This window comes from Ovis aries, chromosome 4, assembly GCF_016772045.2.
Source record: "Ovis aries strain OAR_USU_Benz2616 breed Rambouillet chromosome 4, ARS-UI_Ramb_v3.0, whole genome shotgun sequence".
Taxonomy (NCBI): Eukaryota; Metazoa; Chordata; class Mammalia; order Artiodactyla; family Bovidae; genus Ovis; species Ovis aries.
Window position 1 is genome coordinate 29,385,757 of NC_056057.1, and position 14,989 is coordinate 29,400,745.

A 14,989-nucleotide genomic window follows, 5' to 3' on the forward strand; every position below is an offset into this window, starting at 1 on the left:
GACTATTTCTTGTATTGTGATGGAAAGAATGTTCACACCATATGTAAGTTTCAAAACACACCATTTATTACACAGACAAATCAATAGCGTTATCATACCATGTTCCACTTCTAAACAACTGTATATATGTATGTGTAGGGACACACACACATATGTCGAAAATTTTTAAACAGAGTTCACTTCTTTTATGCTTATAATTACTGGACCTTTTAGTATCTAGTCTCTATGGCACACTACCATATTAGTGTCACATTTTATTTTTCTAATTTAGTATCAAATTACTTTTTCCCAAGGGCAGGCTCATACTAAAACTGTAGTCACTTAAAATATTCTAGTTCAAAGTTTTTTGAAAATTTAATTTTCAAATACTTGACAAATGTCTTTCTAACTTCCCCTACTCATCTCAAAAAGAATCACTGCACATCCCAAATAAATGATTCTAAATAACTGAGTCCTGAAAATGTTGGACTAAATATTAAAATAATTAAAGATCTATCTATACTTGGTTAAATACATTGTAGACTACTTGGATAACTGTGATGATGGCACCTCTTCTTAACTCTATGTCAAAGCAGTCATGTGCCTGCTTTTGTCCTTTATGGGTGATTTCTTTATTATTTCAAAAGGCATTAAAACATCTTACTGATATATTATAACTCTGTACTGTGCAAACATGTCTACAAAGAAATGCCACCTAAAATGAGAGTTGGTAGTTGTTCTTTCAGTACAAAACCACATCCTTGCATAAATTCAGTAGAACCGTATATACACAAATACCTGTATTATATAATTCAGATTTTCATTGTTTAAAAATCATTCATAATTATGGCATCAAATAAACAGAATTGAATTGCCACAAGTTATATTCTCATAAATATTTTCAAAGACCATGCTGTTTTCTCTCCAATATATAGTATCATAGGTTAATATTTTAACATTCCTTTATGGAAGTGAAGGACTGAGTCTAGCTATTTAAACATAAGCCTATCTTTTAGCTTCCTTCTACAGAGATCTCTTTCAGGTTCTTTGGGTATAGGCATTCTTGAGAATGATCTGTCTGTATTTTTCCATGTGAATTGTAAAACAAAACAAAAATCCTAAATTAAATTCTAACAAAGCTAACTGTAACTTCATCTTTTGGGCATACATCATTTGTCCTTTTATATAATTTAAATTGGGCTATAATGTATTTGAAATATGTGTCATGAATAATTGCAAGTAATTCTATCTATATTTATAAACATGGAAGTATCTGAATTAAAGCTGTTATGTTTATAAATCAATAATAATTGTTCTTACATAAATACCAAAATAATAGATTGCCAAATAATTAAGCAATTTGTCTTGATACTATTCAGACCACTTCACCCCATAAATTTCAGCCACAGTGGTATTTACACATAACAGACATAATAAAAGAAATAAAACTAAGAAAATTTAGTTGAAATTAAATGTGACTCTGTGGGCACAGAAAAGTCTAAAAAACCACTTTTCCCTTTCTATGGGAATAGAATCTTGATAATACTCCCACAGCATCACAATTTCTTTTCTACTACATATTTACATCCATGAATGTTATAAATATGCGCTATATATATTTTCTATATTTACAAATATACACATACACACAAACATACTTTATTCTTAGGCTCATTCACAAACATGCATGTCAATCTGCACAGTATAATCAAAAGATACTTCTTTCCTTAAGTGATATTAATTTATAACTCTTTGCTCTTTTGTGCAAAAATATCATACAGATTAATATTCTCTCTCTCTAAAAAAACCCTTTTTTATGTTTTATGTTTTGTTAATTTACAAGAAAATTATGAAACATAGTTCATTCACAAATTGAAAATAATCACAATGTTTTTACAACAGGGCATTGCTGAGGTTTTAAATTGTGGCATTCTTTGAAGCCATCGTCTTTCAGAACAAAGACATTGGTAAGTTATTGTTATTTCTTGATATCTGTACTTTTTAATTACTTATATGAAACATGTCATTACAAGTCTAACATTCATGCTAGTCAAATAGTGTTTGTGTAGAATATGAATCTTTCTATTTTATCTATTTTTTTTTCCTGGAAAGTCTTTTATAGAATGGTTGGGAAAGTTGATTGAAATTACTGTATTAGAATATTTCTGGAAAGTTTTTCACCAGTAAGAAAAACAAAAAAAGCTGAAGAAATAAAGTGAGGCAAAATTGAAGAAGAAGAATTTCAGCAAGTACTTAGGAGAGATAACAGCAAATGCAAGAGCTATTTTAACTTATCTCCTAGTCCTTTGGTATTTCTTTGCCTCATGAAAAATGTTCAGTTCTTTAAAATATTGATTATACTCTTCCATTAAATATCAGCTGTGGTCCTCCATTGCTCATGTTGTCTGTCATTTCCTGTTAGGAAAATAAAATTAATTAAAATTCACTTTCAGAATAAGACATTAATTTGGTTAATTTGTTTACAAAACAGAAATTTCAAGCCATTGAAAAACTTTCTGAGTTTGGGGGAAGGACAAGGATTAATATCGCTGATTTTGAGAAAATGAAATTTCAAGCCATCTTGGAACCCACGAAAATGCTGAAGTGACAGTCTCTTAGACCAAAATCTTCTACCCACAACAATTTACTCTCTCCTCAGTCCCCTCAGTTTCCCTTACCATTCCTCATCTCTGTTTTGGAAAGACCTCGCCTAGAAAAAAGATGCTTAAATACCCAAGTTTTTCCAATGTATAGGTTTGTCTGTTGAGCATATCAACAAAATGCCAACAGATGCCAAGGGGTTACCTTTACTGTGTAGAAAACTCTGTGGCCTTTTCTGAAGAACTGAAAAAGGCAACAGAAGGACTGCCTGTCTGTAACTGAGCAACACTAATAATTCATAGTGGGACATACTGCTTTTCACGGCATTGTCACTCATACACTAAAACAACAAACTGTAAAAGCTCTGAACATGTTTTTTAAGAGATCAATTACTCACTAGTTAAAAAGGAAAGCTACATGAGAAGGCAACAGGAATTTTAGTAAAAATGATGAACTTACTCAAGTTTCATTTGTAATTTTAGAAAATATATTAATTTAAGAAAAATTCAGATGCTTTGAATTCATATGTTTTGTTGAACATTAAACTCTTCCCTATACAATGAAAGGTAATAAGGAGATGTGAGGCCCATTCACACTTATAATGGTTAGTGGATCATTTTATAAATAGTATTTAGGCAGAACTATCTAAAAATAGATGAAAATATTCCACGCTTGAACAAGCCTATTTGCAAAAGTGCTGTAACAAAGACTCCAGTAGAAAGAGGTTTTCTTAATGATCTCAAGCCTATCAGATATGTCTAATGTCTGTGTCTGGGTAAAAAAAAAAAAAAGAAAGTAATGTGTTTGCTTTTGTAAACTTTAGAAATTCTTCCAAATCTTTATTTCAAAAATGAAAAGATATCTATGCCTCATTTTTATTCTCTTTTTGAAAATTCAGTACAGGAGAGATAAAGTAAAATAAAGATGTTTACTTCTTGTCTTTGGTGGTTCTGGAAGTAGCTTAGGAGAGTCAGGGAGGGACTGGAAGGTAGGAATAGGTTTGGTTTTGGGACTATGCTTTTGAAAACTTTGGTGTCTTTTAGAACATCAGGTAGAGCGTCATCCAAAAAAATTCTGAGAAAGAAGACAATATACAAAGAAGACCCTTCCTCTTCTCACATCAAGACCCATCCCCGTGTAAAGTGCCCGGCCCCTTACAGGCCGTAGGGGTTGTCTTATAAGTGGGTATCCATTATATGTACCCTGATTAAGTGCTGAGGAATTGCCTGAAGCCTAAAAACTTAAACCAGTTTAGGGTTAAGTCTCCGATAGAAAGTGAAGTTCTTTAGGTGCCAACAGTCTGCCTTTATGTCTGGCAGTGGTTCAGTCTCACTGAGAGGCCGGCTTTTGCTAGAGATATGCTCACAGAAGTAGGTCTACAAAAACATTGGGGTTACTGGGATGAGGTTTAGTTTATTGATGAGATACCTGATTTGAAGTTCATTTTAGAACTCACTATTGGTGGCAAGAAAAATGGAACTGTCTCTCCAAAATGATCTTTAACAAAATCTAGTCATCCACCTATAGCTCTTCCTTCTACTAGGACAAAAACTATTTTCTAAGGAATTTATAGAAGTAGGATTCTTAGATGCCTTTTCCTCTCCTAAAATAGGTTTGCATTCAAAAAGTGCCTTAAAAATAATAAAAACTTAATCTAAGGTATAATCATTTATTGCAGGATTAAGGCAAAAAAATCAGTTTTTAAAAATCTTACAGAAAAAATTTTCTTAACTAAATTCACCCTAATATGGACACAGTGAAATCACTGATAGGAAAAACAGTTAAAATTGGTTTTTAAACGGACGAGTATCTTCAGTTTATTTGCAAATAGGCATGTCCACTTTGGCAAAAGATTATATTTTAAATCTGGCAGGATTAAATGACTGTTGGCAAATGGATATACTTTCTGCAGTTGGGCCACATTATCTGTGTAACTTCTTATATTTCTTATTATAGTATTTAACCAAAGCAAGAATGGTAACTATTTTAAGAAATTTAAAATATATAAAATAAATATGAACTGTCTTATACCAAGTAAGTTCACAGGAAGAAAGCTTCTACACATAAGGTTAATTGTGTTAGTGTCAAACTTAGGTTATCTACCCATGCGGCTTTGGCATGAGAGTGATACAAAGTTTGCCTTTATCAGACACATCTATTATTAAAAGCAAAACTCTAGTCTGTGAACGATGATACGGAGTCAGTCATGACGTGGCAGAGAATAAAGAAGTCATGAATCATCCAAGCAGAAATGTGTTTGGATGCTTACAGGCAGGCTGAATATTTTAAATACTCAGCCAACTTGCATGTTGCAAGACTCTGCCATGTTGGTTTATGTCAGGCCCTCAAAGTAGCTCTCACAGAAGCAGTACTTTGAGGAGCAATATCACAGCATCAGTCCAGACTGATCTGCTGGCACCATGGCTTCCTTGAAGAGGCAGTGCTTCCTGCAGTGACATTACAACATGGCAACTCCCTAGAAGTCAGCGTACCTTGTAGGTAACTCTGGTGTCGGGGGCACCACCGGGCAGCTGGGCAAGTCGGTTATTTCAATAGCCCTCAATCTCTAATGTAAATATAACAATCATACAATAAATATTGCACAAACATACATACAAAAACCTAAATCACACTAGTATAAAAATAGACACACAAAAGAACCATTATCCAAATATATAATGATCACCTCTTTTTAACAATCCATTAAATTACCAGTCCTGCTCTTTGTACTATGAACTCTTTTTGATGGACACTTGTAGAGCTGTTGAAAACTGCCTTCTTGGAACATTTCAAGAGCATCTATCCTCCTTATTTGAGTGTATAGATTGTATATGAAAGGGAAACATAAACTACAGAGTATTTTTTTCCTCTGAATTCACACTATAATTGTATAGTGTGTAGTATACAAGCAGTAGTAGTATGCCAGCAGTTGTATACTACTTGTAACTCTTGCTTCTCTTCCTTCTATTCTGTTGTTATGCAGTTTTATTTCCATGATATCCAGTAAAATATGACGTGGCCATTAGCTTAGTGAGTTTATTTTACAGTTGTTCTATCCTTTCCTTAACAGATCCCGTAAGCAGGAACTGAATTAAGAAATATGGGCCAAATGTAGAAGAAATACACCGTGTGTGCATACTCAGTCGTGTCAGACTCTGTGACCTCATGGGCTGTAGCCCACCAGGCTCCTTTTTCCATGGGATTTCCCAGGCAAGAATACTGGAGTGGGCTGTCATTTCCTACTCCAGGGGATCTCCCTGATGCAGGGATCAAACCTGTGTCTCTTGCATTGGCAGGTGGGTTCTTTACCACTGAGCCCCCTGGAAAGCCTCAGAAGAAACACACACAGCTCATTGTATCATTTGTCCTTTGATGCAATAATAATAACTCCTTGTTTGAATGAGTTTCACGAAACAGTGATGCGGGGGATACAACAGTTATAAAACAGTTATTTGAATGTTCATATACAGGCAGAGCTACCCAAATATGCATGAAATTTAGACGAGAATTAAATGAAGCTTTATGTGTGTTATAATATCTGCACTGATAGGCAGGGCTTTTTGTTGCCTTATTACAAGATCCCTTTATGCTTGCAAACCTAATTTACATAATCAAATGCATCTACTTACAGGCACAAGGGGTAAGTTAGAAAGGAAAACTCATTGGATTTCACAATCTGGCATTATTCAGAGTGGTGTGAGTTTATGTTTTTCCTCAGTATAATACATAAAAATCCATATCTATAAGACATTCAATACTTCATGAGTTCTATTTTAGGAGCTTGTTTTTACCTAGAGGCTACAAAATCATGTTGAAAACAGGTGTACCCAGAATTACAGGGAAAAAATAATAAACTCCTATTCTTAATCCAACAGGGCCAAACTTTTACAAAATCCAATACCTCAAGTTCTCATCTAAAGCTGTAAGTTGATCACCTAGATGTGACTGCAGTCTTCATCACGTGCTAGCAGTGAGAGGAAAATGTACAAAACTCACTTTCTCAGCCATTTCATGAGAGTGATGCAGAGAATGCTCCCTTTCTGAGAACATCCTCCTCTGTTCATAGCTGGCTAGTCGACACGTGAGCCACGAAGAGAGGGTGCAGCCTCCGATCCCAATGCACGCGAGAGACATGGAGGCGAGATGCAGGGGGTAGAGGGAAGAGGTCTTCTTCGTCACTGCCCGGAGGAACTGAAAATTCAGGATGCCCCCAATGAGCCCGCAGATGCAGCAGGCGGAAAAGAGGATCATCTGGTGAGAAAAAGAGGGGCCGGGGGGTTAAAGTGGAGGAGGTGAAGCTGATGAGCACACACTGCACATCAGGGATGGCTGAGCTACGATGAAGAGAAGGCGCTCTCGATGCTTCTTGGAGCACAGAGGCCATCTTTTTGCCCGGCTTCTCTGCGCTCTGACTCAGTGGAGAGGGCCTGCCCTGCAGTGTCTCAGGAATTCATAGCCAACTATATAAAGGCCAGGGATATAGCTTATGAAAATTCTGAAGTAAGTAAAGTTTATCTGATAGTAGATTCAGATTTAAATAATATTTGATATCTATAGTGTGCCGCTATGCCAGGAATGTGAGTAGGTAGAATCTCAGTTAACCTACCCACTAATCCTGAGAGGTAACGTACATTTGGAAAACGAATGGTAAGCAGTTAACACTGTAGTTCGGGGACTGAAAATCCAGATTTTCAGACTCAAAATCAAAACATCTTCTCCCTGAATTGTTATTAGTTCCACTTAGCTTCAAAATTTTGTACTCCTCTAACTGTGTGAGCTTAGGAAAGTTAGTTAACTCCTTTTTTTTTTTTTTTTCATTTATAAGAATTTGATTGGTTTAGTATCTGTTTTCTCAACAGGCAATTAGGGAGCCCCCCCCTCTGAACTGGCTCTTTATTTTTCAAATCTTGTTACTCTGTGACACCACCCAGAAGATATAACAAAATACTGTTTGGTGGATTGCTATGGAGAAACGCAGGATGTGGCTTTGCTTTTGATCCTACTCTTGGTTTGCTCTGGGTCTCTATTAATAGAGCTTGGGGGATTTTATTCAACTTAAATATCACAGGATCCCTGGCAGAATCAAGCAAAATGCCTTCTGTGTAGTAAATGTTCTGGGCATATTTAATAAATTCAATTGAATATTTTAATAGCTTTAATGGCTTTATTATGTAATTTTTATCTGGGTTCAATCCTCCTATGGGCTTTCATGATACTTTTCAGTGTGATGCTAATTTAACAACCAACCCTATTTCCATCTTTCTCTGGGATACAGTCTCTATTCTGGTCACCTCCCTGGTCTCTCAATAGAGCTTGTTCATTCCTGCCTCAGTGATATTTTCATTTCCTGGAAAATATTTTGCTTCTTGCTTGGCTCCTTAAATGGAAGACTAACTCTTACTTCCTCAGAAAACATTCCTGGACATCTCCTCTGGCATAAGTCCACAGGGCAAACAACTATATAACCTTAGTATTTAATTTTAGTTCATTATATATTATTTTCTGTCGATAGTTAGTTGAATTTAGCAGTTACTGAGCACCTAGCGTCTATTAGGCCATGAGTGAGGCATCAGCTGTCATTACAAGAAAGAACAGCTCATAGTTGTTCCTCTTGAGTACGCTGCCGTCCAGGCTAAGAGAAGATCCAACATTACAACATGGTGTGACAAATATCTTAAGAAAGAAGGATGAAAGGCTGCCCTTGGAGCAGGGAGGAGGGGAATTCAGCCCAGTCGGGGGTTTCAGACAAAGCTTCCTTGACAACTTATCATCTAGGCTAAGTGCACATAGTTCCCAGCAAAGGGTAAGACCGTGGATGTGTGATATAGCATGATGGGCAGAAAGAACTACTAGTTTGTTTTGTTTCTCTAACTTAATTCAGCATTTCTGATTGTGTCAGTCTTATAGTACTTATCACCAAAACTGAAAACCTAGTGATGGATAAGTATAATCTTTTAATAATTGATTAAATATAACACTAAATGTCAATTACCAAACAAACGAATCATCCTCAGTGGGAAATTGTAGCTCCAATTTCAAATAGAATCAGTCAGTTCTATTTCCTTTTAAAGTATATTCAAATGGCATGCTGTTACCTGGGAATATATTTTGGTGTTTACTCATTCTCAGAAAATATGGAAAGATATTACATCCTAGCCTTTTAATAATTACTGTTAATTAATAAAACAAACAACAAACGTAAAGGATTATTACAGGAAAACACTATCTCTCCTGTTATTGCCATTAATTCCTTAAGGACATACTTCATTAACAAATACAGATAAAACATTTTTACTCGAGAATTAAAATGTTAAAATCTGTACCAAGTTTTTAACCATCTACTATTTTCAGTCTTACCAGACTAGAGATATGTCGAGTGAAGAAAGTCTCACATAATTTGATTAAAGTGTGGGGAATCTTTGACAGTTAATGTCTTCTATGGAAACCCCAGATGGTACAGGAAGATAAAGTAGATGGTAATTTCTAAAAAACTCAGATCTTATAATTTTTTTTATAACTTAGAATTAGAAAAACAGAAGATCTGTTTTAAAAAAAGACACACCTGTTTTTCAAAAAACAAACAAACAAAATAAAACAACTTCCTTTTTCTTCTACTATGAATTGAGTGCTTGTGTCCCTCCAGAATTTACTATGCTGAAGCCCAATCCCTAGTATTAAACAGTATTTGGAGGCAGGACCTTTGGGAGATAATTAAGTCAAGACAGTGGAGCTTCAGGAACCAGGTCCATGTTTTTCTAAGAGATTCTAGAGAGCTCTATTCCAGGAGAACACAGCCAGAAACGTGTAGCCCAGAAGAGAGTCTTATTAGAACCCAACTGTGCTGGCACCTTTACCTGAGACGTCCAGCCTCCAGCACTGTGAGGAATGAATTTCTGTTCTTTGTGAGCCTCCCAATCCATGGTGCTTTGTCAGAGCAGGCCAGGCTGACCTCCATGTCTCTCCCCCGTGCTCCCCACTCCCACCACTTTAAAGGGCTTCCCTTTCCTTCCCCCCTTTCTTTCCTCCTTTCTTTTGTTCCTTCTCTCCTTCCTTCCTTTCTTTCATTTTGTTTTATCCATGTTCCAAGAAATTGTTAGTATATAGCCATGGAGAGACTTGATAGAGAAAAAATGTAGAAAGTAAGAAAACCATGGGAAAGAGTGATGGGGGAATCACAAATGCAAATTACAAGCCTCCCAAAAATGTCTATCTAAACATTTCCTTAAAATAATTTTTTAAAAAATCACACTTCACATTTCTAAAGCAATGGGAGCTTCATCCTTTTTGTTGCAATAGGTACCCTCACTAAGAGAACTATGATTAGAAAAAGGAGTTAAATAAAGGACTGCATAGTCCCCTTCCCTGGCCTTCTCCTTTTTTTAGTCTCAAAGAGCACTTTCTAGGGTCCATGTACAATAGTAATGTTGCCAACTTATAAAGGCCTATGTTATTTCCTATTGTCCTCAATAAAATAAACATGACTTTTTTTCTACTTTCTAATTCTCAAAAAAATGTCATGAAAGACAGGGGGGATCCATACTTCAGCATGCTGGAATCCTTCTCTAGTCTACATCAGAGTTAACTGGGAGCACCCCTCAAGACACAAGACAGTACCATAAAACTTCTGAGAATGCTGACATTCGCATTCATAGTCATAAGATAAAATTAAATTTTAAAAAATCTTTGGGAATTAACTGCAACTATAACAACACAGCTGTTTTGCTGCTTTGCACAATGGACTTTACAGTCAAAGCCAGCAATCTTTAGGCTCACTTCCATATCTAAACAGTTAAATTTCCCATGAATTCAAGCTCTGTCTTTTTTAGCTCGATGAAGGATTCCTGTGTCTGGAAGTCTACAAATGAAAAGTGGAGACTTCCATCCACAGCAGTCATTAAGGGTTGCAGATTCATGTATTTAAAGAGTATATCAAAGCTTTTCTTTCTCTTCCATCACAGTCTGTAATAATCTTGATGGTTTTCTTTGAAAAGAAAAAAAGTCAGAATTTATTTGTCAGTCTTCTTTTTACCTTAAGTGAGTAACATTCAGGATATGAAAGTTGGCTAGTCATTATTTCCCTTTCTGAGTTCTTACATTTCAAACAGTTCAGTGCACAACACAAACATGGCAAAAACTTACGACAAGTCCAGATTTTTTTTTGGCGCACAATATTCCACATATGCCACAAAGAAGAAACTGAAAAGGAAAAGAAGAACAATTATTTCACATCCCAAGATAAGAGGACTTCCAGTTTTCAGCTTATAGATCACTCATTCACTTGTTTCAAGGAAGCTTGAAAATTTTACATTCCCATCAAAAGCTGAAAAGAAAAATACCTCATTCTAGAATAGTAATGGATAAAAATGCAAACGCTAATGGAAGTTTTGTGCAAAGTTGATATAGGTAATTGTGGAATTTAATAAAAACCAGAATCTGCTTTACCCCAGGCAAAATGATGAAGTAGGTGAGTTTAGAGTTTTGTTCCTCGTGTCTACTTTCACTGTCTTCTTATCCCTTTCTGTTTTCTCAGGGAAAAGGTGAGATGGTACATTCATTCATACTAAGTTATGAGAAATCAGTGGGCTGTGCTATAGGAAGCGAATGTATCACACATAAAAGGACAAGGCCCCGGACGGGAGATATTTTTCTATAGAAATATTCTTTGTACATCTTAAACTATGTCCGGTAAAATAGCTGCCTCCTCATTCTAACAGAAATACTGTCCTTGTGGATATGTCAGAAGAACACAGGGGATGAAGCTGTCAGTGGGATGTAATTTCTTGTAAATAAGCACATTGATGACATAATTGCTTTGCAAAAGCAGCTGCATCAAATAGTCTACCAGTGACACACTAGTATACATTTGGGTTATCAGAAAGTGGTAAACTGCCTAGTTTGTAGAGAAACGTTTAGGGCCATTTGTGCATACTTTTGCTGGAAGTAAACCATAGAAGTAAAACAATACATTCATTAATAAATAATAAGGGCTTTCAGATTAGCAAAGGAAACAATGAATATGGTTACACTTGTCTTCATTTGATTTTTCTTTTAAATGTTATTATTTCAAGTCGGAACTAATAATATAAGTGGTTTTAACTGAGTTTAAACTGTTAAACTCTGAGCATATTTTAAAATATACACATCAAAATACTCTAAGGATTATCTGAAATATGTAATATGTTAAACACCAACAAAATTTAATGAAAAATAATTGGTAAGAAAAATTTACCTTTGCAGAGAAATTTCCATGCAAGAGAAAAAAATGATTATAAAGCAGGCAAAGATGCAGCAAAATAGTTAGATCAGGTAACACAAGGATATATAAGAATTTGTTATACACAGCAGCAAAGTCACAGACCAAAATAGAAAATACAAATACTAATACATAAAATTATAATTTTGATAGTAAAAGATACTTTATTCTGTAACTTTGCTCTCAAAGGCACAAAATAAACTGGGATTATATTCAGAAAGCATATAATAGGCAAAGGGTCATCATACTATATAAATAAATCTAATAAAATAATTTTAATTCCATTAAACCATGAACCGAAAGAAACTCACAACTTTATAACCATTGCATACTTGCAGAATTTTCAGAAGCCTTATAAAGCAAATTCTGAGTAACAATTTCTAACCTCCTCTACGTTCTAGGTCTTGATGATCTTGTCCTCACATGGACCCTTTCTTATTGATCTCATCTCTGACCTTTAAAGGTTATGCTCAAGTCATTCCAGTTTGGACCAATTCTGTTCCTCTCAGTGGTTCCAAACTTCCAATCAGAGCTTCAGATGTCCTACATCTGCTCCCCTGACTAACCCATTATTACCCTGAAAGTCCATCAAGGAGAACTCATTCTTGAAATAATTTGAAAGCAGTGCAGTTTTGTGTTCCTTTGATCTTTTTGAAATCTATAAACATTGCCATGATTTATCCACAGCAAAGCCCAAGGGGACCTCAGGACCCTAAGCAGAGCTCAACCTAACTCTCCATTCACTGGGTTGGGACAATTTAAGTGCAATAAAATTGCTTCTTCCTAGTGTACCTCTAAGAAACAGAAAGTCAGATTTGGGAGGGAGAAGATAGAGAAGGAAGGGAATCCAACAACGTTTCTCCACTCTCTTGCAGGCCTGCAGCGTAAATACTGCTGGTAGAGAATCCAAAATCCACTCTCCTTAGACGATACTAACCTGAGCTGAAACTCCAGTACTTTGGCCACCTCATGTGAAGAGTTGACTCATTGGAAAAGACTCTGATGCTGGGAGGGATTGGGGGCAGGAGGAGAAGGGGACGACAGAGGATGAGATGGCTGGATGGCATCACTGACTCGATGGGTGTGAGTCTGAGTGAACTCCGGTAGTTGGTGATGGACAGGGAGGCCTGACGTGCTGCTATTCATGGGGTCGCAAAGAGTTGGACACGACTGAGTGACTGAACTGAACTGAATGGGAAGGAAAATAGATCGTGCAATTCTGAGGCGGGTTTAAGGGACCCTGGCTTAGGTTTAGCCATCACAGGTTATAGAAAAGAGTAGAAGAACAAAAAGCAGTGAATAGTCTTTTCTTTGATTGGCTAGCTTTATTCCAAGTCAGAGCACCAGAAAGGATCTTAAAAGGTGACTTAATTGAGCCCTTGCAGTCTGCACATAAGAAATGAGAGGTCCAGACAGGTTTAGTCATTTACTCAGGGTCACACATCAAGGTCACAAATCGCACATAAAATCAAAGGCTTGATTAAGTGCCTGAAGTGAAGTGACGTGAAGTGAAGTCGCTCAGTCGTGTCGGCTCTTTGCGACCCCATGGACTGTAGCCTACTATGCTCCTCCATCCATGGGATGTTCCAGGCAAGAGTACTGGAGTGGGGTGCCATTTCCTTCTCTAGAGGATCTTCATGACCCAGGGATCAGACCCAGGTCTCCTGCACTGTAGGCAGACGGTTTACCATCTGAGCCACCAGGGAAGTCCTGATTAAGTGTCTAAGTTAACATTTCTAATAATGCAATGGGAAGTGAAAGTGACTCAGTCATGTCCGACTCTTTGCAACACGATGGACTATAGGCCACCAGGCTTCTCTGTCCATGGAATTCTCCAGGCAAGAATACTGGAGTGGGTAGTCATTTCCTTCTCCAAGGGATCTTCTTGATCCAGGATGTAACCCACGTCTCCTGCATTGCAGACGGATTCTTTGCATCTGAGCCACCAGGGAAGCCATGTAATGTAAAGGGAATGCTTTTCAAAAGGACTTTTCAGTGTTAGTGAGACTACATTACACTAGAAGATCTAACCAGAAGCATTCAATGACACCTCACCATCTATAACTGCACTCTTTACCCTTGCCGTTTGTTTTTATTGTAATAAAAATAATTATAAGATTAGCTGATTGTACCACAGTCTAAAATTAAGTCTACCTTACTATATAAAGAGTCTAATATTTTAAGGTACTATTTTTAGTCCACATAACTTTATCCAGGATGCAAAACATTGACCTATATTGTAGAAATTATAATACGAGTGAAAAACGGATTAGTTTTTTAAAAAAGAAAAACTGATGATTGGATATTTATGTCTATATCATATCTACATCCTGAATTAGATATATAATTTTACATGAGAATATATAATTTTATTTCTGAGAAGTTAGGCTATTTAAATCCAGGGAGAATTATTTGCTTTGTTCTTACTAGGAAGTTATGTAAATGAAGCAATCTAATGGTAGGACATCAAGGGCAACTATGTAATAAAACTTGTTGTCCTCCAAGTGAAATTTGTTTGATTTCAATTAAGATTAAATTCAGTAGATAACTAAGGCTGTGAATCATTGTAGGATGAAATGGAGCTGTTATGCAATAACATTTGAGTGATTTTCTTAATGAAGGTCCATGGAGCCTTCTGCTATTGCTTAGTATGTAGAAACGCTAAAGAAATACTGGTTTAACAGTAAGAAAAAGTGAATAAACTGCAGACTGAGAACTTTTCCGTAAGTGAGCAGGAATGATGGAAAGCTGAGGGTGAGGCACTGACAAGGGTGAGAAGTTCAAGTGACCACACCCCCCATTAATGGAATCTGAAACCATGCACCAAAGACAATCATTGTAACAGTGAAATCAGTTCCTCATCAGAATGGCTCCACTTTTCACAGTAACATCCTAAAAGAAGATATTAAGATAAAATACAAGATTTTGAAAGAGTATCTTTTGAAATTGTGCTGAACATTCAGCCAATCTCTCATTTACAAAAGAGATTAAAAAAAAGATATGCTCATTAGGGCAAAAGAACTGTGGTAGGCTGAATAATGGCCACCAGGATACATACATCCTAATCCCCACCATCCATAATGTTTCCTTATAGGCACAAAAGCCTTGTGCAGATGTGATTAAACTAAAAAAAATCTAAAGATGAGAGGATTATTG

The 14,989-nt window shown here is 36.2% G+C and overlaps 1 protein-coding gene across 5 annotated transcripts in view; it reads right to left on the reverse strand.

Annotated features, from left to right (window-relative positions):
• Positions 1-44: 44 nt before the first annotated feature.
• Positions 45-14,989, reverse strand: part of TMEM196 (transmembrane protein 196) — a 349,550-nt gene continuing 334,605 nt past the window's right edge. For 3 of the 5 annotated variants that reach the window (XM_042248433.2, XM_060414956.1, XM_060414955.1), the window contains 3 exons: positions 10,720-10,776; positions 6,577-6,831; positions 45-2,394 (listed from right to left, as the gene is read on the reverse strand). In XM_042248433.2, coding sequence (XP_042104367.1) covers positions 2,335-2,394; positions 6,577-6,831; positions 10,720-10,776 — 372 coding nt within the window. In that variant the 3' untranslated portion in view covers positions 45-2,334. Of the gene's footprint in view, positions 2,395-5,072; positions 5,147-6,576; positions 6,832-10,719; positions 10,777-14,989 lie in introns of all 5 variants that reach the window. The other 2 variants (XM_042248432.2, XM_060414954.1) reach the window with 1 other exon arrangement.